Source organism: Pollicipes pollicipes, unplaced genomic scaffold (genome assembly GCF_011947565.3).
Source record: "Pollicipes pollicipes isolate AB1234 unplaced genomic scaffold, Ppol_2.1 Scaffold_4002;HRSCAF=4701_pilon_pilon_pilon, whole genome shotgun sequence".
In the NCBI taxonomy this organism is placed as follows: Eukaryota; Metazoa; Arthropoda; class Thecostraca; order Pollicipedomorpha; family Pollicipedidae; genus Pollicipes; species Pollicipes pollicipes.
The window spans coordinates 5,347,580-5,372,446 of NW_023596420.1; the positions used below are offsets into that span (position 1 = coordinate 5,347,580).

The window sequence follows — 24,867 nt, forward strand, 5'->3', positions numbered from 1 at the left end:
ATTATGTCGTCCTAATAATGCATTGTCCTTTGCCGTGACACGGTTGACGAATAGGTAGACAGTCTGTGCGGCCGGTGAATCTTGGACGGATCCAGTGCAGTATCATAAAGAGCCAGTTCAGGGTGCCCTAAAAGTGATGTTTCACTATGTGTGTTACGATTGTGCTTCGTCAGTGGCAGGCAGCCTCGAAATCTACATTCATGACATGAGTTTTCAAGAAGAACTTTTTCGGAAGGAGTCAGACAATGCCAGGATTTGCATAAAACCACCATCCCTCCCTTGTTTCCGTGACCCGTAACACGGTACACGCCAACCAGCGCGTAACACGCCGCCGTCGCGCGGATAGGTGGCGCCTCTGCTGCCCGTTCCAGGCCCAGCCGAGCCGTCCCCTCCCCCTCCCCCGTCCCCTCCGACGCCGCGCCGGCGTCGACGGCATCGATCGTCGGTCGCGACGCGATCAGCTGGGGCGCGTCGACTGCGACGATGGCGGCGGCGCGGGCGGCGGTGCTGCTCTCGTGGCTGGCGGCGCTGGGCGGCGGCGCCGGGCCGCCGGGCGCCTGCCAGGACGACTTCCTGATCCGGGAGGGCGCCATCATCCGCACGGAGGACTCGCGCCGGCGCGGCGCCACCTTCCTCAACATCACCGAGGTGGCCGAGACGACGCGCTGCCTGCAGGCCTGCTGCCAACGCGCCGGCTGCAACGCCGCCATCTACGACCAGAAGGTGGGCGCGAGGGGACGGGGCGGCAGGCTCGTTGGGCTGCAGGTCAGAGGGTTCCGTCGCAGCCCCGACACCAGGCTTCGTTTTCGGTTCGTTTTAATGTTTTCAGAGGTCAGTCCGTCGGAAGGTCAACATCCGGCCCCATAGATGGTTTGTGTGGTAGTTTTGACTTCGTTCCTTCGTTGACTACAGCTAAGGGGTGATACAGTGACAGCCATGCCAATGCCTCGTTCACGCCCGCGGTAGCAATAGCCTAGGAAGTCTCCATATGCCACCGAACGGTAGCCAGCAAGGAAGATCAGTCAGCTGACACGAGGCCATTATGTCAGTTTCCACCCCAAATCTACCACCAAAAGACCCTCAGCAACCGCTGTTCAGCACCTGTCGCAAAGCACGCCTCTCGCTCAACCGCCTGCCCTCAAGTGGAAAACTGCCGTCGGCTCGTGTCAGCCGTCTCCATAAAACGCCCGGCGGGCTGGCGGGCTGGCGGCGGCGGCGCGGCGACCGTTTAACCCAGATGCCCTATGTCGTGGCCGGGCACCGGCGGGACGTGCACGCCGTGTTGGTTCGGGTCAGCGCACGCCCCGGGGGCGCCGGGAGCGGCACGGCACGGCACGGCCGACCACGACACCAGTCGTGCGCTACGACACGCAGCGCCGAGCCGGCGACGGCCGCGGAGGGAGATGGTGAGAGGCTGAAGGCAACGGCCCGCGAATGGGGATGGTGAGGGGCTAAAGACAACGGCCCGCGGATGGGGATGGTAGGAGACTGAAGACAACGGACCGCGGATGGGGTTGGTGAGACGACAACGGCCCGCGGATGAGGATGGCGAGACGACAACGGACCGCGGATGGGGATGCTGAGAGACTGGAGGGCCCGCGGATGAGGATGGTGAGAGACTGAATACAACGGCCCGCGGATGGGGGTGGTGAGAGGCTGAAGTCAACGCTCTTGGGAGGGGCAGACACTGACCTGGGGGCGGGTCTGGCCAGAGGTTGCGCTGACAACGGGCCGCAGTTGCACTTGATGGGAGGCTGGTGGGAGGCCAGGCTCAAACGGCCCGGTAACTGATCTAGCCCTGGACTGATTCTGAGCCCTCATAGCACTTACCAAGACAGATCTGTGGCGCTCGAGGCCCATTACGCCGCTCAGGCGATATGTATTCAGTTCCCGCACTCCCGGCCTCGCTTTCGGATCCGATTAGGGCTAAAGCTTTGGCTCCTGGAATCGCATCGGCGTGGCGTGTGGTCGGCATACGTAGTACGGTACCTCGCCGTGTTCCATAATCCGAGTCGTGATCAGAACTGGAGCGCTTGGCAACTGCACGAAGTCATCAGTGGACAGAGAAGCCGAGGTACCTTCGGCCTTCAAGCCGATGCGTGGCCGCACAACAGAGATCGTGGATCCGCGAGGCAAATCCGGACCCACAAGACAAATCCGGATCCAAGAGGCAAATCCGGAGATCCCACTGCGATCCCACCTGCTTCTCGTCGTCCCACTAGTCGAGTAATTTAGGAAGCCATTCTGGCGCATTTGTGGCATGTGAGCCAACAAGTCCGTGTCTGCGAGCTAAAGCCGCGGTCGATATTGACCCAGCATTGGGAAGCACCTGACGTGTGATATCACAACACAGAGCACAATTAGCTGCCCTCACCGGATTCTGATTTATTTATCAGTGCGGACGTGATACATTTCCAGTCAGACCAGCCGTACTATGACCAGCATATCCTGCACTCACAGGCCTCACGTTTCATGGTTGGTGCTGCCAACAGGCTGCCTCTGCCTTCACGGGTGAAATATTCAATTGCTTGAGAGGAAAATGGTTTTCCCTGTTCCGTCCATCATGAATGTTCCAGCACCATGTGATTTGTGGAAAGAACTGGCATAAATTGCACCTGAAATGATCACGTGTCTCCAATAACTCCTGAAAAGTTCCTTCGCCGGCCGCTGCTGCCGACGGAGCCGTGGTGTCGTTACCGACGGAGCTGTGGTCTCGTTACCGACGGAGCTGTGGTGTCGTCGCTGACGGAGCTGTGGTGTCGTCGCTGACGGAGCCGTGGTGTCGTCGCCGACGGAGCCGTGGTGTCGTCACCGACGGAGCTGTGGAGTCGTCGCCGACGGAGCTGTGGTGTCGTTATCGACGGAGCTGTGGTGTCGTCGTCGACGGAGCCGTGGTGTCGTCACAGACGGAGCTGCGGTGTCGTTACCGACGAAGCTATGGTGTCGTCGCCGACGGAGCTGTGGTGTCGTCGCCGACATAGTTGTGGTGTCGTCGCCGACGGAGCTTGTGGTGTCGTTCCCGACGGAGCTGTGGTGTCGTCGCCGACGGAGCCGTGGTGTCGTCGCAGACGGAGCTGTGGTGTCGTTACCGACGAAGCTGTGGTGTCGTCGCCGACGGAGTTGTGGTGTCGTCGCCGACGGAGCTGTGGTGTCGTCGCCGACGGAGCCGTGGTGTCGTGGCCGACGCTTCACCCCTGCCGTCGTTTCAGACGCACAGCTGTTTCCTGTTCGACTGCGGCCCGCTGGACGACTACCGGTGCCTGTTCACCTCGCACACGCAGTTTGTCAGCGCCACCCTGAAGGTCAGCCGGGGTCAGCTGGACCTGGCGCAGTGGGGCTCGCAGAGCCAGCACGAGGCGGAGCTCACCAGCCTCAAGTAAGCCCAGCCGCGGCGCACGGCGTGCCCGATCCGCCAGGGCTCCAGCTGAGGAAATGTGCTAAGAGCGGGTGTGGTTGCCTGTTTGATTGAGGAAAACTTGCTAAGAATTGATGTGGTTCGTGGGTTGGGGTTGCAGAGATTCGTGCATCAGCAATGTCAAAAAGGCAGTGTGAAGATCCGTGGTCAAAGCATGGCGAGGTCGGAGTTTCATAAGCATTCCCATCGCCCGGCATCGGCCGTTCCCTGTTGATTCACGCGTCATCCCGCATCCCGCAACGCCCCGCTTATCCGGGGCAGGGCTGCATGCGTCAGTCATGAGTGAGCTTTAAGCCCCTGGCGAGAGCCGCGTCCCTGCCCCCTGCCCCCCACCTAACCCGAGAGACTCCTCATGTGGGCTAGTCTCGGCGGAGGCCTGTCAGGTGCAGGCAGTGTGGTCTCACCACTACCCACTCTCCTGCTTCCCATTGTACTGAAATGGTCACGAATAGCTAAAAGGGGGTCTCAACCAAACCAAACTGACCATCATCTGGCCAATACGTACAATGCTGTTCTACGAAGACGATATTAAGCCTAGCGGCACCCACTGTGATTGATATCCGAAATTTTCATTTTAATAATTGTTTTAGAAAAATATCAACGTCTTTGACGGTTTGGCATACGGTGACTAAAGCTTTGTAGGTAAGTGCACCACCCTATACAACCACCACAGACATCATCGCCTGTGGCCGGGACCACTGCACATACAAGTAGGATTTTCCCGACACCTTTTCCGGAGGTCTCCGAGTAGGCGTAGGTGACGCATAAAGTTGCGGCTCATGTCGTGCTGAATCCCACAGTTGGACCAATACACGTATGCCGTGATACACGCTATAGGTGTGTTCTTCCACATTTGAGATACTCGCATGAAATTACGCGGAAGCTTTCGCAGAACACGACTTCATGCTGTCAGATAGCTCCAGCATTCGGCTCCAAACGCTGCGCAAAATAGCCTTTATTATGGGAAGACGACTAACATCGGGCTGAAGACACCCACGCTGTTTTTTCAGGAATGTGGTGCCGCCCAGCGCACCAAAGCCGGCTGAGCATCAGAAGACGCTGGAGCGGCCGCTGAAAGAGATGATTCGCCCTCCTGTGACCTCTGCCCCGGCCGTCCCCAAAGGTCAGTGGGTGCGGGGCACGGGCGACTTGCGGCCACAAGGGTCACCACCACACCACAGGTCATACTGCTGTCCAATACTAACACAACAACCTTCTTCACGCAATCAAGAAGCTCAGGCGCAATCGGCCTGTCGCAAAGTCTGTGGTTGTATAACGGCACTCCAAATGACGCCATACAGATCGTGTGTATTTTCCGATGTTGCAAGGCGAATGAGATCCCCCTTCACAGTGGGCGGGCGTCAGTTTATTCCGCCGCCGTTTCCCACGTGGCGTGGAGGGCTGCTGCCCGGGTCAGGTCGGGGGCGTGGGACGGCTCGAAGCGCGGCGCCTCGGTCCCAGGCGCTCGGAGGCTCGGAACTGTACCGTTCGACGGCCGGCGCGGCTCAGCGGCATTAATGCCGCAGCCGGCGCTTCGGCTGGGGCTCAGAAGCGCCTCGGAGTGGCGCGGCCTGGTGATGCCGTGCGTCAAAATGGACGATCAGTGAATCGCAGAAGGTACTAAGTGATGTCAGAAAGGGAATCCAGATAGATTGCTCATGTCAGAATCGCTGGTTATGATTTCTTGCAGATGATGGGCGTTACAAACGTCACTCGTGTGATGAATGTAAGTGGCCCTGGTGTTGCACCACAATTTTTTCGCGACAGCTGTGAACAATCAGCACGGTTTGAGACAGAGAACCAGGAAAAAATCAGCTGTTGTGACTGATGCTAGCAGGGAAAGAAAGTAAACTTGCTTACAAATGCAAAGGATATTTTCACTTCGGCGCGTATGCGGATGGTGACTGCTAAAAGAATGCAGATCTTCGGAGTTACGGAAAGATATGGAAAAGGAGTTGTGAGAAAATGTGGTTATATAACGTGTCTTTCCATTACATGTCATAAGGCTAAACGTAGCTTTCCCGCACGTGGTTAGTCACTAGTGCCGCCCCCCCCCCCCCCTTAGTTGGCCGTCATCGACTCCTAAAACGATGTTATAGTTTCACGACTTCACGTTCTGCTTTTGCCACTGTCGCGCAGTACAAACACTGAAAGTACAAGTGTCAATTCTCCCATATTCATCCCCGCTAAGTGATCGGCGTAACTCTTACCTCCAATTCGCAGCCATGGAGACTTCAAAAACCAAATGTAACTAACGCGTCCAACCACACCGCTCTGGGCTACCGTCTCCGCGCGCGGCGAGAACCGAGCTCAAGTGATTTTCGAAACATGGGACATTTTAATACGTCTTTGCATGTAACTTAGATACCATTGAAACAGGTTGGACCACATCAGGACCCAAGATTAAGCAACGCATTGGGTATCGTGTCTTCCTTGACGTTCGATTCAATCCAGGAAAAGTGTCGAGTGTTTTTGTCTTCTCGCCCAACTTGAAGGCGGCCAGAAAAGCGGGGCTGCGTGCCGAACCATACAGCCCTCCCGACAGAAGAGAGAAGTCCTCAAATAGTGCAGAGGTGGCGTCCGTGAGGAGCAGAGCCTCGCGTGGAGACGAGCGCCCGGGAAAGCGTCAAATCGAACACGTCACGTGACGACGAGCTGGCGCTGAGCGCTGAGCCTCGCTGACCGCGGCGCGTCACGACTTCTGCCGTCTCTGAGAGGTCGGCAGAGGCGTTAGCCCCGCGTGGAATGGGCCGTCCGTGTGAGTTCTCGAGACGAGCGCGAGCTGCGTGAAGCCTAGAAAGCCGCACATGAGGTGACGTAGTAGAAATCAAGTCATGAGAGATAGGTGGGCCAACTGGTGCTGTCTAGAAATGATAAATGGTCGTGCGGTATTGCCTATCGAACGAAATGGCCTTGCGCAATCAAGCGTCCTTTATGTATTGCTTGCGGGCCAAGAACTTTAACGAGATGTGAGAGAGCTAAGTGTTTGAATGACCAATCCGACTTCATGTTTAGTTTCATGTCGTGTCGTGGTAGCTTTAAGTTGCCCACAAAACTTTTCCACCCAGCAATGAGTGAAAAACCGCCCGTAGCTAGTAAGCTCAACGTGGACTCAACTGCCCCTCCCCCTCCCCCCCCCCCCCCACTACCACCAACAGGAAAAAGCATGTTTCATTGATGTATTTACCAGCAGGCATATTCACCCCCAATTGTGCCTCAGCGTCCCTGTCGTGATGAGAGATAGGAGAGAACGTTGGTCTAATATTCCATACGACCACGTGGACTGGGTTAAAGTGGAAAGAAGGCTGTGTTGTCAAGAGATTACACCGCCCGGGATTGGGAAGCAATCAAGGCGTCATGCTCAAGAGACTACTGACGGAAAGGCGAAGGAATTGCGGGTAGTGACACGTGAAGGTGTCTGACCGTCTCCATAACAAGAAGAAAGCGAAAGGAAATTGATGATCGAATTCATTATGTCGTTTGCTGCGCGTCGGATTCGGCTGATTAACTGAAGTTCGCGGTACGCGGTTACCATCGTTGTACGAGATCGAGGAATTCGGTCGCCCAACGTCCTGTTCTCAAGATCCATTTCACCATGGATATACATGTACTTTACAGGCTATTTTTTTTTTGTTACTTTTTGCAAACGCAGCAAGCCGCAGTCCCACAGAGTGATATCGGCTAGCATTCGCCGAGTTGCGCCATAATACGCTATTTTAGTCGGCCTTCAACAAAAGCGTCCTGGATCAAACCGTGTCATGTTCGTGCACCGCTCGGTATTTAAAATGACGGTACGTGCACGTCACATCTAGCATTAACCAAAGCATCTACAGATGATCGCGTACTCACCCTGGACGGATAAAATCGCTCCACCACAGGACCCAGACCGCCATCGTAGCCAAACAGTGATGGCCTACGCAGTTTGGACGTCATGGCGCCAAACAACCTGGGAAACAGATGAAAAACAGTTAAGTCGATGTAACGAAACATTAGTACATATACCCATGACAGGTTAAACGCGGGTACTTACATTCCACACGTAAGTGCATTACAAAATCGGGAATGAGACAAGATAATTTCCAAGGGACGATGAGATGACAATGGTTGGTGCTCACTGCATACACTGACACTCGTTAGCGCTGAAACAACGGGTAACATCCGCATAGCGCTCTCATAAAATAACATGGACAGTATTGACTGATAATGGGAGGTAACTTCATGAATTTTTGGCAAGCGAAGGGCAAGATCAGTTAGGTTCGTTTGCGGCAATGCAAACAGGCGATCACCTCCAGTCCTCGGAAAAGACTCCCTTTTGACGGCGTTGGCGCACTAAGCTTAACAGGCCGATGCGTTAGGAGGGTTCGGATGGTAGCAGCGTGCGAGACATTGTTTTGCGGGGGCACTCACACAGCTGCTACTCCAACGCAAATGACAAATGTTCCAGTGACGTCATATGCTGGCACCAAATTATCGGCTGTCATACGGATGACTGGCCCCTGGTTTCGCACAGACTTGCTTCAGCATAATAACGTTCTTGCATTGCCTAAGCCTATGTATCACAGTGTAACAAAGAGGTCAGACTCGAGAGTTCGACAAATATCGCACCAACGGCCCCGCCACAAATACAGCTAAATATAGCCGTAAAACACGGCGCCTGGGCGCGACTGGAGAGCTTCACGCTCCAGCGCAGGCACTCAACGCGGGCGTGAGAGCCTCCGCATATACCGCACGGGAGAGAGGCCGGTTTCAGGTCAAGCGGCGACGGCGGACAGTTATCCCGTGTCGGGGAGCCGAGCTGAGCAGCGGCCTCAGTGCGGGACGCGCGCCGCTCGGCGGGCCTCGTAAGGGTGATGCCACCGCCGCGGCAGCGCTCCAACGAGCGGAGGTGAGACCAGCTGTTGGAACATCCACGCCACGCGCTCGTTTGCGGTGTCCGCCTCACGAGCGCTGATGAGCTGGGCGCGGTGGTAACGGTGCGAAACACGGCGTTACGTGGTGTTATGAGGGTATAAGCCTCGCAGGAGACGCCCCTACCGCCATTACCCAGAGGGAAACCTTTCGTTTGTTACCAACCAGCGAACCGTCAGCTGAGCCTATCGCGCTACCAAGATAAAAAGGAATTATAATATAATTTGCATTATAATATGCTTTATAAATATGAACATTATAAATTGCGCAAGTCAGTGAGAAAACTGTGGCATGATCCAACACGCCAGAACCAAAAAGCAGCGTAGCTGTCCGATCCCCTGCCCCATACCTCCCTCCACCCGTCTCCCTCTTATCGGCATCGCGCGTGTCTGCAGCTGCACCGCGAGCCGGCGAGGAGACGTAGGCGTGGAGACGGGAGTCTGCTGTCTCCCGACGACCCAGATAGGCGCACGGCGGCGGTCTGCACTGGTGCGAGCGGGCTGCGCCGGCGGCGGCTAACGGCCCGACCTCCCTCCCACTGGGCGGGCGCGCGGCGGCGGGCGGCCGCGCTCCGGCGGCGGAACTCAGCCGGGTGGTCCTGTGGTCCTGACAACAGGCGGGGGCTCGCGGCACGTGGTGGTCCCCACGGCAAGCGAGGGGTCTCTGCTGTAGGTGGTGAAGCTGAGTGGAGATGGCCGACCTCCCCGCAGCGCAAGCGGGATAAGAACCAAACTGGATGGGCGTTTTACCACATTTTTGAGGAGTGCTGTGCTGAACGCCTGAGGTTGCATGCTGACAATTGCTGACGAATGCTGATCCTGCAGGCGATGCTGGCGTGGCTCATGCACGTTTGTACACGATCGATCCCGTGCCTTCTTGCTTGGAAGTTGTCTGCCGTTGGAGTCTTCCGCGTCGCTCGAACGTTACGGAAACGACCGATAAAACCGCCCGTTTGCAATCAAACACGGCTTGACACCGCGACGCCGGCCGCACTCAGAACGCGGACGGACCCCGAGCGTCGGGCCTGCTCGCTCGCCTCCGCCGCGGCGTCCTGGACCACTGATCGCGGCCGCCGTCAGCTGACGTGCCGCTTTTGTCGCCGCCGCGCCGCCGTCGCCACGCCGTGACCCGGCGGCGGCGCGGGGTCGTACGCCGACCGCTCTGGCGACTTGTGCCCGTCATCGCGCCGCGCTGGCGGCGGCGGCGGCGGCGGCAGCGGCAGCGGCAGCGGCGGACACGCGCCGCCGCGCCGGCCCGGCCCCCGCGCCACCTGCCGCAGCCCGTCGCGCCCCGTGTCGCCGCGTACGCACAGCGTGTTGCGAAATGTCGCCCGCCGGCGGCAGCGGCTGCGCGTCACGCTGGGCTGAATGCGGCAGTGTGGCGGCGGCGGTTTTGGCGCGGGCGGTTTCACTCGGCGCCTTTGTTTTGCCGGTTGTTTTGTTCGGGGCATGTCCGCCTTTCGGGTCCGTGGAGCGGGGTTCAGCAGGGCGACGGTGGCCAGGAAATGCGGCGTGCGCTGGCCACGGCCGTGGTTTTCGGGTAGGGTTGTGGTTGTTTGTGTTGCCGCAGCGGTTAATGTGAAGGTAGAAAGCTGATGATGAGCCGGCATCATCAGCGGTGAGGTGGATGGGATGAGGTGAGAGTTTGTAAATTGGCTCGAGTAGCGCTGGTTTTATGCTAACTATGTGTATGGTTCTACGTACATTTATCAGATTACTACAGACGGTGCAACTGCGTGAGACCATCTTAAGTCATATGTTATTAGGCTTGTGGACAATAAGCCTTTGTTTCACTAGCTCTATTTTTTTTCAAGTTACCAACAGTTCAAACGAAAACTATGCAAGAACCGAAGTTAACGCAATGCTCCAGCAAAACAATTGTCTAACGGCACGTCTATAGACCAGCCATCCTAGCAACACTGTCAACAAATTCGTGACAGCAAAGTTGTCCAGTGTGGGCCCGTAGACTGGCTGACATTCCCTGACCTTCTGCGGGCTCAACTTGTCACAAAATCGGTTCCAGACGTCCAGCCTGCTTCACGTCAGACTTACAGACTCCCATGCAGAGCGCTGCAGAGAGCCGGAGAGGAGCATCGTTTCCCAGGATTGGCTGCGTTCGTCCCATCGATTACCAAGAGACGGTGCGTTTTTACCCGTGTCACGCTCTTCACATTTGGTTCACGACGCAGCACCGGCTTGCACGCTGCTCGGCGCAGGACATTGATACGCGGGCAAGTGGTACAGCTAGAACAAGACGGGGTGGCTACGTCAACAGCACGTCTGAGTCATGCAGATCTCGTCACCGAGTAGCAAGCGCCGGAAATAAATCTACTAAGCGAGGCACTTGCAGTGATGCATGCATACCTTGGTCACATGGGATTGGTGTTTTGCGTTCTTGGAAGAGCACCTAGGCGCGGCTTGGCAGTATGACGTGACTGCCGCGCCGAACTACACAGAGCGATCCCGCAGCATCACACAGGAGCACCCAGGGAACCTCGCCGGCCGCAAGCTTCGCTGTCCTTCAGCCGACCGCTGAGAGGCAGGGGGGGGGGGGGGCGCGTCCCACGGAAGACTGATGAGAAGAGATAGCCCATTCCACAGGGAGGCTCAGAGGAAACGAGCAGCTTCCCGTTCTGAGGAGAGGGATGTGGAGCGTTGATGAGCAGCTAGTAAGAGCAATGTGGCTCTTGCTCGGCTGTTGTCTGGAAGGATGTGGCTCTTGCTCGGCTGTTGTCTGGAGGGATGTGGCTCTTACTCGGCTGCTGGCTGGAAGGATGTGGCTCTTGCTTGGTTGTTGTCTGGAAGGATGTGGCTCTTGCTCGGCCGTTGTCTGGAATTATGTACCTCTTCCTCGGCTGTTGTCTGGAAGGAGTGGGCACTTGAGGGCAAGAGTGCCTTATTGCTCAGCTGTTGCCACGAGAAGGAGCGCCAGAGTTATTGCTCAGCTGACTTTTGGGAAGCCTCTGGTGAGCTGATCTGATGTCTGGGCTTCTTCTGGTGGGCTGATCTGATGACTGGAGCTTCCTCTGGTGGGCTGATCTGATGACTGGAGCTTCTTCTGGTGGGCTGATCTGATGTTTGGGACCTGCTGTGGTGGGCTGATCTGACGTCTGGGGCTTCTTCTGGTGGGCTGATCTGACGTCTGGGGCTTCTTCTGGTGGGCTGATCTGATGACTGGGGCTTCTTCTGGTGGGCTGATCTGATGTCTGGGACTTCTTCTGGTGGGCTGATCTAATGTTTTGGCTTCCTCTGGTGGGCTGATCTGATGCCTGGTATTTCCTCTGGCGGTCTGCCTGCATCTAGGCCCATGTCGCTCTCAGCACCGGCACCATGTGCACGGTCGGTGGAGATGCATGTCGCCGTATTCAGTTCGTGAGGTTTTCCCCGAATTAGCGGTGTCCAATCGTTGACGTCGCGTGGCAAATGGCGAGAGCAGCGACGAGAACAACGTCGTGAAGACTTGTAACTCAACACAGAGCGTCACGAAAAGACGCATTGAGCACCTGTCTCTGCGGATGCGCTTCTTTTTAACGGTGACGTCTTACGCCGTTCAAAATACGGTTTTAAGGCGTTGTGGTTCTCCTTAAGGGTGGTTTGCTCCTTTAAAAAGAACATTTAATTCATTAATTTCATATGATTTGGCTCTCCCGTTGTCATTTCAGAGAGAGCTTCGAAAGGCATGCTGGGCAAACTATGCTCCAATGCTCTTTACAGCATATGAAATGATTCCACGAATCATTGTCATCCGGTTACAACATTTGGGTTTGCACGGTATAATCTGCAAAACTGTAGCAATATTTTCCCTCTAGAGCCAGCTCCACGAACTAAATATATCAGAAATTAAGCGACGATTGTCTGCGGACTGCGTTAGAAGTGGCAGCATTTAGTATCTTTTACGAAGGTCTATATAAACGGTATGTTCCAAAACTACCAGCCCATTGGTTTCACCATCCTCCGCAGCGTTGAGCGGTATTGTCCGTAACACAACCCCTGCTGATTAACCCACAAGATGTATTCACCCTACAGCAAAACTTCCGAAACGCTTCCTGCACACCTGTGCGTGAAGCGCAGCTTCTACTTCTGTCGGTTAAACTATCCCTGGTTACACGCCAGACCAGGCCAGCGCAGCCAGATGATGCCTCTGTGGCCTCCGCGCATGTTTTGACGTGTGCGGAGTAAGACTGAGCCACGTCAAAGCACATCACCATTTGTTTGCAAGCGGTGTCGTGGGGCGTCCCATCCACGGTCAGGTCATGGCTCACGGTCGGGCCCATAACATGGGTCTCGCCTGACTTTGCAGTTACTGTTGTGTGCGACAGTGATCGCTGAGTGGTGTAAACATTCTTTTGACCTAGCTTTAGGCTATCTTGACGTGACGGTACTGACGCGACGGTAGTGACGTGACGGTACTGACGTGACGCTACTGACGTGACGGTACTGACGTGACGGTACTGACGTGCGGTACTGACTTGACGGTACTGACGTGACGCTACTGACGTGACGCTACTGACGTGACGCTACTGACGTGACGGTACTGACGTGACGCTACTGACGGGACAGTACTGACGTGACGCTACTGACGTGACGGTACTTACGTGACGGTACTGACGTCACGGTACTGACGTCACGGTACTGACGTCACGGTACTGACGTCACGGTATTGACGTCACGGTACTGACGTCACGGTACTGACTTTGACTCACGTCACCATTGACACCTGCCGGCCATCTTGGCACCGGATTCACACCCTTGTGGAATAACTTAACACCACGAACATCCTTTGCAGAAGTCGCAAGCATCGACAACGTTTATCATTTAATCTTTAATCAGTTTAACCCCCCCGCTTTCATCTTTAGCCACGCAGCTCTGGAAACGAGAACATATCTTGGCAGCGTGAGGCGGCAAAGAAGTCCTAACTTTCAGGGCCTGCATAAAAATGTTACGAGTCGATTAGCGCCCATTTATCTTGACCCAACAAACCGCATGGGGATACTTGGGAAAATCGAATGGGGTTACACGAACTGAACCCAAGATTCTGGCGAGGGTTGAGTTATATTGGCAGGTTTCACTTCAGTTTACATGCCCTGATACCATGCCCATCACGTATTGTCTATGCCCTGGTTCGTGAGCGGTAGACTCTTAAAGGGCCCCAGTGCTGAGTTTTCTAGAATAATTATTCAGACTAGTGCAGTAGTCAGTGGTGCTAATGTGGCACTCATTCGCAAAATTATGCAAATGGACACCATTGACGAGGAAAGTAGGCCAAATAATCGTTCCATCCGCATTAATTCCTCCCCAAAAGGTGTATGGACTTCAAACGCTTTGTAATACTCATACCAAATACGTATGTACTATTATAACTCCTTTCTTTTCGTCTTCAGCAACTGATAACAGGTACTCTTTCCTTGAAAAATAATTCAATTTTCATTGCATGAATTGCCTGCAAGGTTATCATGAAATAGCCCTTTGTAGAGTGCATCATCATATCATCTGTCTCCCTCGACGACGGGACGTTCGATTACAGGCGTAAGTGTCATTCATTGTGTGTTGGCTCGCGTCCTTTCATTCGCCTATCTTACCATATCGTGAATTGCACCATTCACACCCAAGTAAGTGCAAACATGGCAGGTCACGGTGACTGGGTATGTTGACGATACACAATGTGATAGACGGTGCAATCAAGCTCACAATATTGGAGCATGTGTGAATTTGATGTCTGTCCGTTGTTTCCAGATACCGAATGATGTCGGGAATTCGCTAAGCCATGGCTCATAATTCCTATATTGTTGGAGCCGCAATAACACAAAATCCATACTCAAAAGCAAAAGAGAACGACTCAAAAAGACACTTTCATAGCCCCACTTATCTCGCAGCACACACACAAACCCCCCTAGCGACATACATCGCACACATCCCAACGACACATGCGGGCGCCCACGCGAACTCGGACTCGTGCGCGGCATGCAGGCGTCCGGCACGTACCGTATGGCATGAGGCTGGGTACCGGCGCGGGGTCGGAGGGTCGCCTTTGTGTCGCGTCGTCTTGGCAGCCCGCTGCAGCACCTCAGCCCGCGCCCGTGCCGCCACCCGTCGCCACGCGGTCTGTGGCGCCGCCGCCTTCCGGCCACCGCACGCGCCACCGCCGGTGACGTCATCGGCCCGGGGTGTGACGTCACATACCGTTGCGGCCCCCGGCGTCGCGAACTCTCCGAGCGAGTGCCTTCAGTGCACCTGGGTGTGAAGAAGGGTCGAAATGCCAGCGTTCTTGGCGGGCTTACAGGTCTGGCGAAAGCTATTGTTCTGACTTAATGAGGAGGTTTCGGACGTCGAGTGGTCGATTACAGCTCGGGCAACATGACACTATGCCTGGTTAACATGGGCGTCGATTTGTACTCTTGCATGAGGGTTCTGCCCCCCCCCCCCCCCCCCCCTGTGTTTAGTTGATCCCCGCAATGTTGGTTTGCTCCTCCCCTCATATTTTGGGCTGAAATATCACGAAAAAGCATAGGAAAGAGTTGACTCTCATAAAATTACACAAAGACGATCTTCTTTGCTCTTTCCTCGTAGTAGCGTCGCCATGGAGGTTGCAGATGGGTTACTGGAGGCCACAACCTCAATATTGTACCCCTATCTGAGAGGTGACTTTAATCATTGGAGCCAGCTACTTTACAATGAAGCTTCTATTTTTTCGTCCGTCAAACGTAAGCCTAGTTGTTGTTTTCCCGCAATTCAACATGATTTTGACACCACTGTTTCTTGATGGCAAGATCTCATAAGAAGACAAAGTGGGCAACAATTTGTGATGTTGGTGCGGCATCGATAGTGTAGATTGTGGGTCCAATTCAGGTGCAAAACGAGGAATCACACAGAAAACGCAAGTATTGCCGGAGCAATTTTTTTAATTGGCTCCTTGCTGAACACAGTTTATTGCTAGCACCCTTAACCCATCATCCCACTATTCTAAAGCATCTCCAACAGATCCATCTCGCCTCGGCCACTTATCCAAATAGCCAGAAAGGACCTTTACCGTGTCATCCCACTACACGACTGTCGACTGCCCCGTAACCAGGCTGACACTGTGAAGCCAAAGGCTGAATGGCCCTAGTTGGCGAGCCATATATGAACACTTATTCTGGAAGGCGAACTAACCACCACGCGTTTCGCCACATCACAAATGTGGTCAGCACAAGTTCAGTGCTCTGTCGAAGTTGCGCTTCCGCCATGACGTTTGGCGTCTCTGAGTGACAATATACGTTGTTTTGCGAGCATTTTATACATTGCAACCAACGGACTCGCAGATAGACGATGTCTGTTAATTTCTCCTTCACCAACTATCCTTGTCAAAAAGTGTCACCTGCGACATAAAAGACAGTCACGCTAGGGTAAACTCGGGTAAATACATGACACCATTAATTAGAACGGTAGTATTGTTTTTGACAGCCTCACGTTTTTTCGAGACAAAATTGAGAGGTCTTAGCTTTATCTGGAATTGTATGGCCAATGTGTTTTCAAACAAGTATGTGGCTGCATCATTCCACCATTTTAGGAGTTTCAACGATTGTGAGACTAACTCAGACTTTCAAGTGTTCAAATGTTCAAGCAAGTGTTCCAGGCTTCCGTTGCTGCGCTGTGTGCAGCGGAAAATGCTGTCATTTAATACTGCGCAATCTTACGCATTTAAATCAAGTTTATTTTATAGGTTTGCCATTATTGCTTTGATGAAGAACAAGTCCAAATTCAACTAAGATAGCCTCTATGAAATGACATACACCCACTCGACGAAAATTTGCGCGCACCCCAGACAGCGCAACAGTTCAATAATAGACATGCATGTGACGGTCCTATTAAAAGCGCATGCATTTTCTACGCCACTGCTACAACGAATTCAACATCACCGTCGTGTTTACAGCGTATCATCATGTGTCCACTTGAAGTAGAAGTAGAATTGAAGCTTTTAGCCCCGTCCCATTCAACTGTTGGCCGACGTGAATAATTTATTATTAGTTGTTGTGTGTGTAGTGAGTGTAGTTGAGCATTGTTGGTTACGATTATGTTGTTGATCATAATGGCTGATGTCGTGACATATTTGAATGAAAAGATTTAGCACGACGCCAAATTCAGAGCGAACTTTTCGCGTCCCGCTCGTGCTTCACGCTATCTCTGCGCACCTCTTTGACAACGAGGCCAGAGGTGAGCTAAAGCCAAACTAGAGCCAAACACAACGTGCTGAGCGGGCCACCAGTGAGAACTGAGCTGATTAGGTGATCCTTGAGCAGTGACCTTGAGCAGTGACCTTGAGCAGTGAGGCTGTTTCGGAGCAGTGACCTTCTGACGCATGGGAGGGGCTTCCTGGTCCAAAGTAACGGCCTCCTGATATGTAGAGAGTGCCCTCTAACTCGGAACAGGGACTCCTTGTTCATAACGGGGGCATCCCGAGCCAGCAAATGGCCTCAACACAAAATGGAGCTTCTGATCAAGAAAACGAGCCTTTTGGAAGAGGCATATCTTCTGGGCTTGATTTTCCATTTTAATCCTCGATTTAGTACTCACTCGTAGCTCACTTGTGAGGCCTCCTTCATCTGAATTTTGGTAAGATAACGTTAGTTATAAACCTTCGGTTTGTGCAAAAGAGCCAGCAAAATACTTCTGGGGGTAAACATATACTGCTGCCCTCATTCTACCCCCCCCCCCCGCTGCGCTGCCTCTGTTAAACAGCAGTTTCCATTTCTTAAACCACAGCATTTCTGCAGGGTTATTTTCATCTCATATGCACATGTTGGATTGGTGTTTCCTTTAAGTGCAATTTTCCAAACCTGCTCCAAGCGAAAGGGAAAAGTAACTCTGAGAAAGGAATGCTGCTGAATATAAAGTGTCGATCGAACAATTCAAGGTTTCAGGCAGAAGTGTTCAGTATAGGAATGCATTTTGTCGCAATTTGAGCCATGAGGCCCGGTGTGTTAGATTGCCGCAACTGCACCCCTCTATTACCTGCAGTCACATATAAAGTTATGGGTCTTGAAGTGGAGCGCCGAAAAAATTACGTAGAAATGGAACACTTCAAACTTGATGTTTTTAGCGATGAGATTGTATGAAGTTACTGCACCAGACCAGCTCTCGGAGCCGTGAATTTGACGCGTGGTGGAATAACTTCGGCAAAGCCTCGAGTCAATTTTGAAAGATATTCCGGTCATTTCGCCTGGATGTTAACAGTGTAAGTACCTGTCAATATTCCGAATTAAATTTAAGTATGTTCCCGCCAGCAGGGCTTTACAGTATAGAAAAGTGAGGGACATTAAGTTAATTTAATGCCCTTCTCGCTATGCGACGATTATAGGACCTACAGGTGGTTGTGGACGCCGAAATGAACACAGTTTCCAACTCCTAAGTCTACCCCCTGGCCCGCCGGCCAGAAAGTTAGCAAAGCTGATTTACTAATGCCATTCGCTTCAGAAGCTTGCCGGACCTGCCGCCGGTGGGGAAGTTAGAAGGTCGCATAGGGTGGCATTCTGTGGACATTTAAAAGCCCGAACGGCTAGATACCTTAGTTTTAGGGTTTAGGTGGCTGATTTCAACTTAACGATCACTTTTCTATCTATGTATTCTATCTATATATCTGCATCACTCAAAACCGCCCTAGCGCTATCATTCTCGATCCCGCCACTTACCAAACAATATATTTGTTATCTGACTTGATGGCAACTGGCAGTGTTTTCGCGACCTCCCTTTCCTCCATCTACGTGTGTGATCACCCGAAAGCCAGCATTATGATGCGAAAGTATAAACTGATTGCGCGAAAAGCTCAAAACTATGATTACCCGTGGTGCCCGCCCTTCCTGCCAGGATGAGGGGAAGGCGACGCCATAGCCTCAGCATCTGGGTCCGTCGTAAAAGTTCCAATGACAAACTTAAAACTACCGTGCTGGCTTCAGGACGAGGATCGCACAAAATGGCGGATCTATCATTTTACGAACTTATTGAAATATGATCAATTACACGACCATTAAGAGCAAACAATAAAAATATTTCCTGAGTGAAGGAAAATTTAGAACGCCTGTGCCCCACCATGCCAACCACATAACACCTGCTTGGGGACGCGGGAAGCTTAGCGCTTGCATGTATGCACCACCATTCCGCTGTGGATTTTCGGCATCGGCGCTGAAGGAGAAACACCATACGAGGTGCGAACTGGGACAACAGCCGGTCATTAAAAACTAAGGATAAGTGGATCGCTGATTTTGATATTGGTAGATGTTAGGCTGCTGGTCACTGTGTGCAACAATCAACAGCGCTACCTAGCGCAGCACAAGCGAAGATCGTTGGCTGTGGACACCTGCGGGTGGAGGGTTTTTTTCTTAATGGTAAGAAAATGTGCTAACATTTTGGGTGGTGTGGCCCTGCCTGGATGAAGCAACTTAAAATTTGACCTATGCCCAGTGTATAGGAACGTAGTTTGTAAAAGGAGTGGTGGTGACTGAGCAGTGCAAAATGACGCAACCCAACCAAAAAATATGCCAGCGATTGGCTTTTCTCCGGATTTGGACCACATTTTTCTCAAAGCTGAGGGGCTGGATCCCAAGTTGGGGAAGGGGCAGAGATGATGGGGGAGGGCCTTCGGTGCGCTCAAATGAACTGTGCCTCTGCCAGTATGTTGTTGGGATTTATAAAGGACTGTGGACCGCCTCAGCTCCTTTGGTCTGTGCCTCCACTCAAATCAGCGAGCAAAAGCCTAAACCTGCGGCGCACTGCTAGCATTGTCAAGCACGGCGTTGTGGCAGCTGTGGTCTGGCGGAGGAGAGTGATGTGGCGCCAGGCCGAAGATACTGGGCATGGGCCCAGGAGCGGGCCAACCATTCTGCCTGACTTGTGAGGAAAGGCCTGCTGGTAACTAGCCAAAGCGGTTCAACCAGGTCCGGACGGCCGTGTCAAGATACGGTGCGAACGGCGATCCGGCTTACGAAGAAAGGTCTGCTAGTAACTGGCCAAGGAGCAACTGCAGTCCTGTCTTACCTGCAATGAAATTTAAAGCTATGGGTCTTAAAGCGCGATGCCGACAGAATTATGTAGGAACGGAACACTGTCAAAATTCGATGCTTCTTAGGGGTAAGATTGCATGGAGCTATTGCATCAGATCAGCTCCTGGGGCAATGAATTCGACGCGTGGTGGAAGAACTTCACCAAATAGTCGAATCAGAACCGGTCCTGGTTCGGACGGTCGTGTCAAGGTACTGTGCGATCGGTCCTGGTTCGGACGGTCGTGTCAAGGTACTGTGCAATCGGTCCTGGTTCGGACGGTCGTGTCAAGGTACTGTGCGATCGGTCCTGGTTCGGACGGTCGTGTCAAGGTACTGTGCAATCGGCCCTGGTTCGGACGGTCGTGTCAAGGTACTGTGCGATCGGTCCTGGTTCGGACGGTCGTGTCAAGGTCCTGTGCAATCGGTCCTGGTTCGAACGGTCGTGTCAAGGTACTGTGCGAACTACGACACGTGAGATCTACGCGGCAATGCCTGGTAAAAAGCCCGTAGGAAAAGTTATCCGAGGAATTCGATCGGATTACTATGAATGGATGGTTCAGGCAACATGCCGCAAGGTCTGTTAGACAAAGTCTGTGGGCACAAAAACCTAGGCATGTAGAGCGTTCGGGATATTTTAATCTGGTAGGGTTGCAACAGCGTGGGCCTTCCGAGAGAGCAAGGGAACAGCGGAGCCGCAGGGAGCAGTGGGACAAAGCGACGTGTTTTGGTGAGCAGGGACGAGTAGCGGATGCGTCCCTGTAGTCACAATATGGCTACTGGTCTGGCTCCGTCCCTGAAGAGTTTGCACCTCCGCCTGAAATTTCGTGTCGTGGAGTGACGGGCAGAGCGGGCCGGCTGGGTGCCCCATTCATCCCATAGGTGGTAAGGCCTTCGTCCACTCGCGGACTTCTTAGAAAAATATGAAAGGTATCTGTTATCTGTATGTAATCTGTTACCGGGCATATTTCATTTATTAGTTCTGTTCATCACATCTCAGACTGTCTGCACACAAGTCTCGCTGCGAGTGCCCAATTCAACTTTTTTGAATACCGGGGCATATACAGGGATAGAAAACGGCACCCTGGCTCATACGCGAAATGGCAGGGCATCCAGAGTTGAACTTCTCGGCCTGCATATGTTGCAGAGCCATTTAACGACCAGCAGCGCAGGCTTGATATTCATCAAGTGACCAGACATGCGCGCAAGGCATTGTTAAAGCTTCGTAGTATTTACAGCCGCGTTATGGAACTTACGTCGCCCCCCGCCCTTCGAGACTTCCTCGGTACTACCCCCCGTCCAGCCGCGCGTGACCCGGCTGCCTCCGGCCTGACCCGGCGACCTTGGCGCGCCGGCCAGCGTGTCGCGCGCGGCCGCCGCGTGACGGCGCCGCTCACGCCTCACGCGCCGCCGTGACGCCGCCGCCGGGTGAGTGACTGGTCGCGTCACGCGACGGGGGGACGGCCGCCGATTGTGACGGCGATGGGCCGTGACAGGCCGACAATGGCGGCGGCGACGGACGGCACGGCGCGTCGGCGCCAACGCCGTTATCAGGCGCGCTGATGGCAGCGCGTTTCGACAGATGGGCGGGCTGGGGGCGGGCGGTGGGTGACGCGCGTTACGCAGAGCCGTGGGCGGAGCTTTGTGCTTCTTTGGGGGTGTTTGGCCCCCGCTTTCCTGCCCTCCATGCCGGGCTGAAAGCGATTAAAACGTCACTGAAGAAGTAAGACGGCACAATATTTGCATTTTGATATGCCTGGTCTTGGGTCAAATGACAAATCGTGTATGAAGCTCCACGTTTGCACGGAGCACTATGGTGGGAAACAAGTTGATCCCGAAGCCTTGAGAATGCGGGTACCCGTAATAGTGTCCACAGCTATATTTAGGAGGCACCAGCAACGAATAAACAACGTTTTCATTCGCGGCCATCATAAGCCAGGGGATAACGAGCCCCAATCAAGGGGATAACGAGCCCCAACCGGCCAGGCTGACTGTTTATTACTCCATGCTACCAGGGCTCTATTCCACGGTTGGAGTGAGGACGTGTCGTGTGGCCAATATGGCACGCGTTGGCATGGTAGTGAGTTAGTATACAAGAGGGGCGTTCACCAATGGAGGTATTTCATTTAATTGCGTCATGTGCTGGCTCATCGTGTGATTTAGGCACAGGTTGTAAGTTGGCGAGCTGCCCATTGCGGTATGCTACTAGATACGTAGATACTAGCTACTAGATACGTAGGCATGACTAGATGGAAAGACAGCAGCTAGCTCAACAATGAGTGTCGCTTGTCGACCCATGGCTTTTAGCAGAATTATTTTCTGGAAACGTGACCTGGTGACGCATCAGTTGCAGCGGACTCGGACGTAGTACGAGCGACAGCGACAGCCGCCGGCTGCCTGATATGCTGCGTCGGGGCACAGCGCAGCCCACGCCCAGTTTGATTACCACTGACGCCCACGGGCGATCTGTGTTGCAGTATCCCGAGCGAAGTGCAGCCGGTTCCAGTTTGAGTGCCACAGCGGCGAGTGCATCGGCATCTACAACGCCTGCGACGGCATCCCGCAGTGTCTGGACGCCAGCGACGAGGGATCGGAACTCGACTGCCCGGCAGGTGAGGGGACTGCCACGGCATCCCGCGGTGTCTGGACGCCAGCGATGAGGGATCGGAGCTCGACTGCCCGGCAGGTGAGGGGACTGCGGCGGCATCCCGCAGTGTCTGGACGCCAGCGACGAGGGATCGGAACTCGACTGCCCGGCAGGTGAGGGGGTGGGGGACGAGTCGCTTCTCCTCCTGCTATCAGGTCTGCGCCAACGCATAGTTATCTTAAGACAGTTGATGTTTGGGACATTAAGTGTTACCGTGTAACAATGGAAAATCGTTGACCCGGAAGAATGAGAAATCTGCGCATGGACGAAAAAAGGCATCATCCCGAAAAACAACGAACTATATTTGCTATGCCCAGTGCAATCACTACCGTTCTTAGGCTCATGGGCAAAACATTCGGGTTGGGAAAGCAAGAGGCGTGAACAATTAGCAATAATCCACCAACCTCTCTCATTTTCTCCGGATTTGGGAACAGGGAGTTAATTTAGTGGGTACCATTCTGATGCTGGTAATGGGCGGAGGAGGGGTGGGTCATTACCCCGCTGCCTCTTTGAGGCGTCGCCTTGATCGCTCCACCGAGGGATTATACGTTGGCCGCCGCTCGCTGAAAGCCACCTATTAAGGTCAGTTGAAATGTACTACGTCATTATGCGTGCATGTGGTTACGTAACATCGAAATTCGCATGGGCTCAGCCGAGGCGTGTATTTGTGCGTGATAATGGGATTTCATTCGTCGCATAGCATGGTTCGGCGTGATGTCGACCGGGACAATATTGCTTCAAAATTGGCTACGAATTACTATCGTAATTTCAGTTGCCGGCGTCACAAAGCCTGTCCTCTGAAACAGTAAGCACAGCTGAGTGGCGCGAGCAACACATAATCGTCCTAAAGCGCTCGATTGTATGTGTTTGTCTGTCTGTTAAGAGCCTTTGTGATTAGATACCAGACACTCATTTCGTGATCGCCGGGCAGTACTAACCTTAATACTACAGCACTATTCGGCAGGAGCCGTGTTTTGAGCAAATTGCCTCCACAAATAGGCATCAGCCCCGGAGTCCAGCGATCGCTAGGAAACCTTGTTTTGACTGCTGGTAATTTCTCGGCTTTGAACATCTGCATGAGCTATTGTCAGGTATTTCCAGTGGGCTGCATACTTTTTTGTCAGATCACTGGATAAGGACACGAGGAGGTTTTGTGGCCGAGTGGTTAACGCCTTGGACTTCCACGTGGGCCCTGGTTCGAATCCCGGTTTCGGCGCGGCCTCTGAGCGCTGTTATGGCCGACGCAGTCACCGATGCCCCTTAAAAGGATACGTGACGACGTGAGCTGCGTCGCCTTTCATAAGCACTGACCCGAAAATGGCATGAATGATTTGCCTTGCTTCAATTTGTACGTTTTTTACGCATTTAGCCATAAAACTTTAAATTGGTGTGGAACGAAGGATGTTTGATATGCTGTAACTGAAAGATGTTATGATAGGTTCCACTTCAGGAACATATCATAGAACGTTCACAGGGGAATGATAAAAGCCAAGACAATGTCAAATATTGTCAACGTCCGACGCGTTTGCGTTATGTCAGAATACGTTTTATGTCCGAAGAGCGCAGATACAATTTTGTAATGGCGTCGGCCTCCCAGTCATGTGTCCTGTTGCGATACAAGATGACATGGCCAGGTGATGGCCGCAGACCTGTCAGGTTACGTCCGGCTCACCAACGTCGCACGTGAAGGACGCGTTGTTTGGAATCGTCATCTTTAAGTTAATATCGCATGACCTGTTGAAAAATATGACATTGCGTGGTTTGACTCACCCTGATCGATAAGCGGTACATCGGTAGTGTACCAGAATTATAATAAAGCCGTCGAAATCAGAATGGAAACTTTGAAGCACTGGCCACGAAGGCAGTGACAGGCTCGCGAGTCTTGATGTTAATATTTGGCCGACGGTGATACACCTCCGTAACGCTCGTGATAGTTGAGACCAGAATGACTGCTCGCCAGAGCATGTCAAATTTATCAGCAGGCAGCCACCTTACATGTGGTGAGCTACCTAGAAACGATTAACTGTATTTAAGAAAATTGGAGTGCATTCCTTTAGCCCGCTTTCGTTGGCCGCCGGGCACGGTATATCATACCAGGGGCAAAGGGCTCATTACCCTGCGATGATCGTAGTCGCTGTGGTCCCAACTGTTCAACGATTGTACCACTCCTGAGCTGGGTTTAAGTGTGGAAATATGTGCGGCGAATCCCAACCAAGAATAAGCGTTTACCGATGCGTTCTTCTTTGTCGCAGCCTCAAAAACGGAGGGATCTGAAATTACTGAGCGACCTCAAGTAGCAAACGCAGGAACTAAGAATATCGCAGAACAGCCACAGGCAGCGCCACCCCTCCAAGGTGCATCAGAACTAGCGGCTCAAGGCAACGAGAATGCAGGTGAGGTTTCATCAAAAGGTTCGTTGTGCTAGTGGAGCATTTGCAAAGGCAATGGACGGGAACTATTTTGCTATGGAATACAAGAAAGCATGTTTTTCAACAGTAGCGATATCCTCAGCGAACAAACGACAGGCTTGAAGTTCATTTTACCAGCAAAAGCTGTTTTGTGGGGGTTTTGTATCAAACTGATTCTATTTAAGAATTACGAATATGGGCGGTCATTCAGTTTCCAATTCTAATCAACAGTCTCACTGGGTCCGTCGCCGTCCACTCGCTGCCAGGAGCGGCTCCAGGAAAGTTAACCTGCCGGCTAAGTACAGGTCCAGTATCGTATCAGATCTTGAAGGTAGATCTGATACGATAGTACTACTTACATCTATCCGTAGCACCATCTGTAGAGCAAGCACTACAGATGGGGTTAAATTTTTCATGAAATCATGGTTGAATAGGAGAGCCATTGCTTTTTCGCTGTTTTTCTGGAATTCCTACACATTCC

At 53.0% G+C, this 24,867-nt stretch overlaps 1 protein-coding gene across 1 annotated transcript in view; it reads left to right on the forward strand.

Moving 5' to 3' along the window:
* The first annotated feature begins 511 nt into the window (after nucleotides 1–511).
* The window catches only part of LOC119093423 (uncharacterized), a 30,182-nt gene continuing 5,826 nt past the window's right edge, over nucleotides 512–24,867 (forward strand). Inside the window, exons 1-5 of the mRNA XM_037216377.1 lie at nucleotides 512–723; nucleotides 3,210–3,376; nucleotides 4,426–4,538; nucleotides 21,809–21,943; nucleotides 24,231–24,371. Coding sequence (XP_037072272.1) covers nucleotides 4,496–4,538; nucleotides 21,809–21,943; nucleotides 24,231–24,371 — 319 coding nt within the window. The 5' untranslated portion in view covers nucleotides 512–723; nucleotides 3,210–3,376; nucleotides 4,426–4,495. The remainder of the gene's footprint in view (nucleotides 724–3,209; nucleotides 3,377–4,425; nucleotides 4,539–21,808; nucleotides 21,944–24,230; nucleotides 24,372–24,867) is intronic.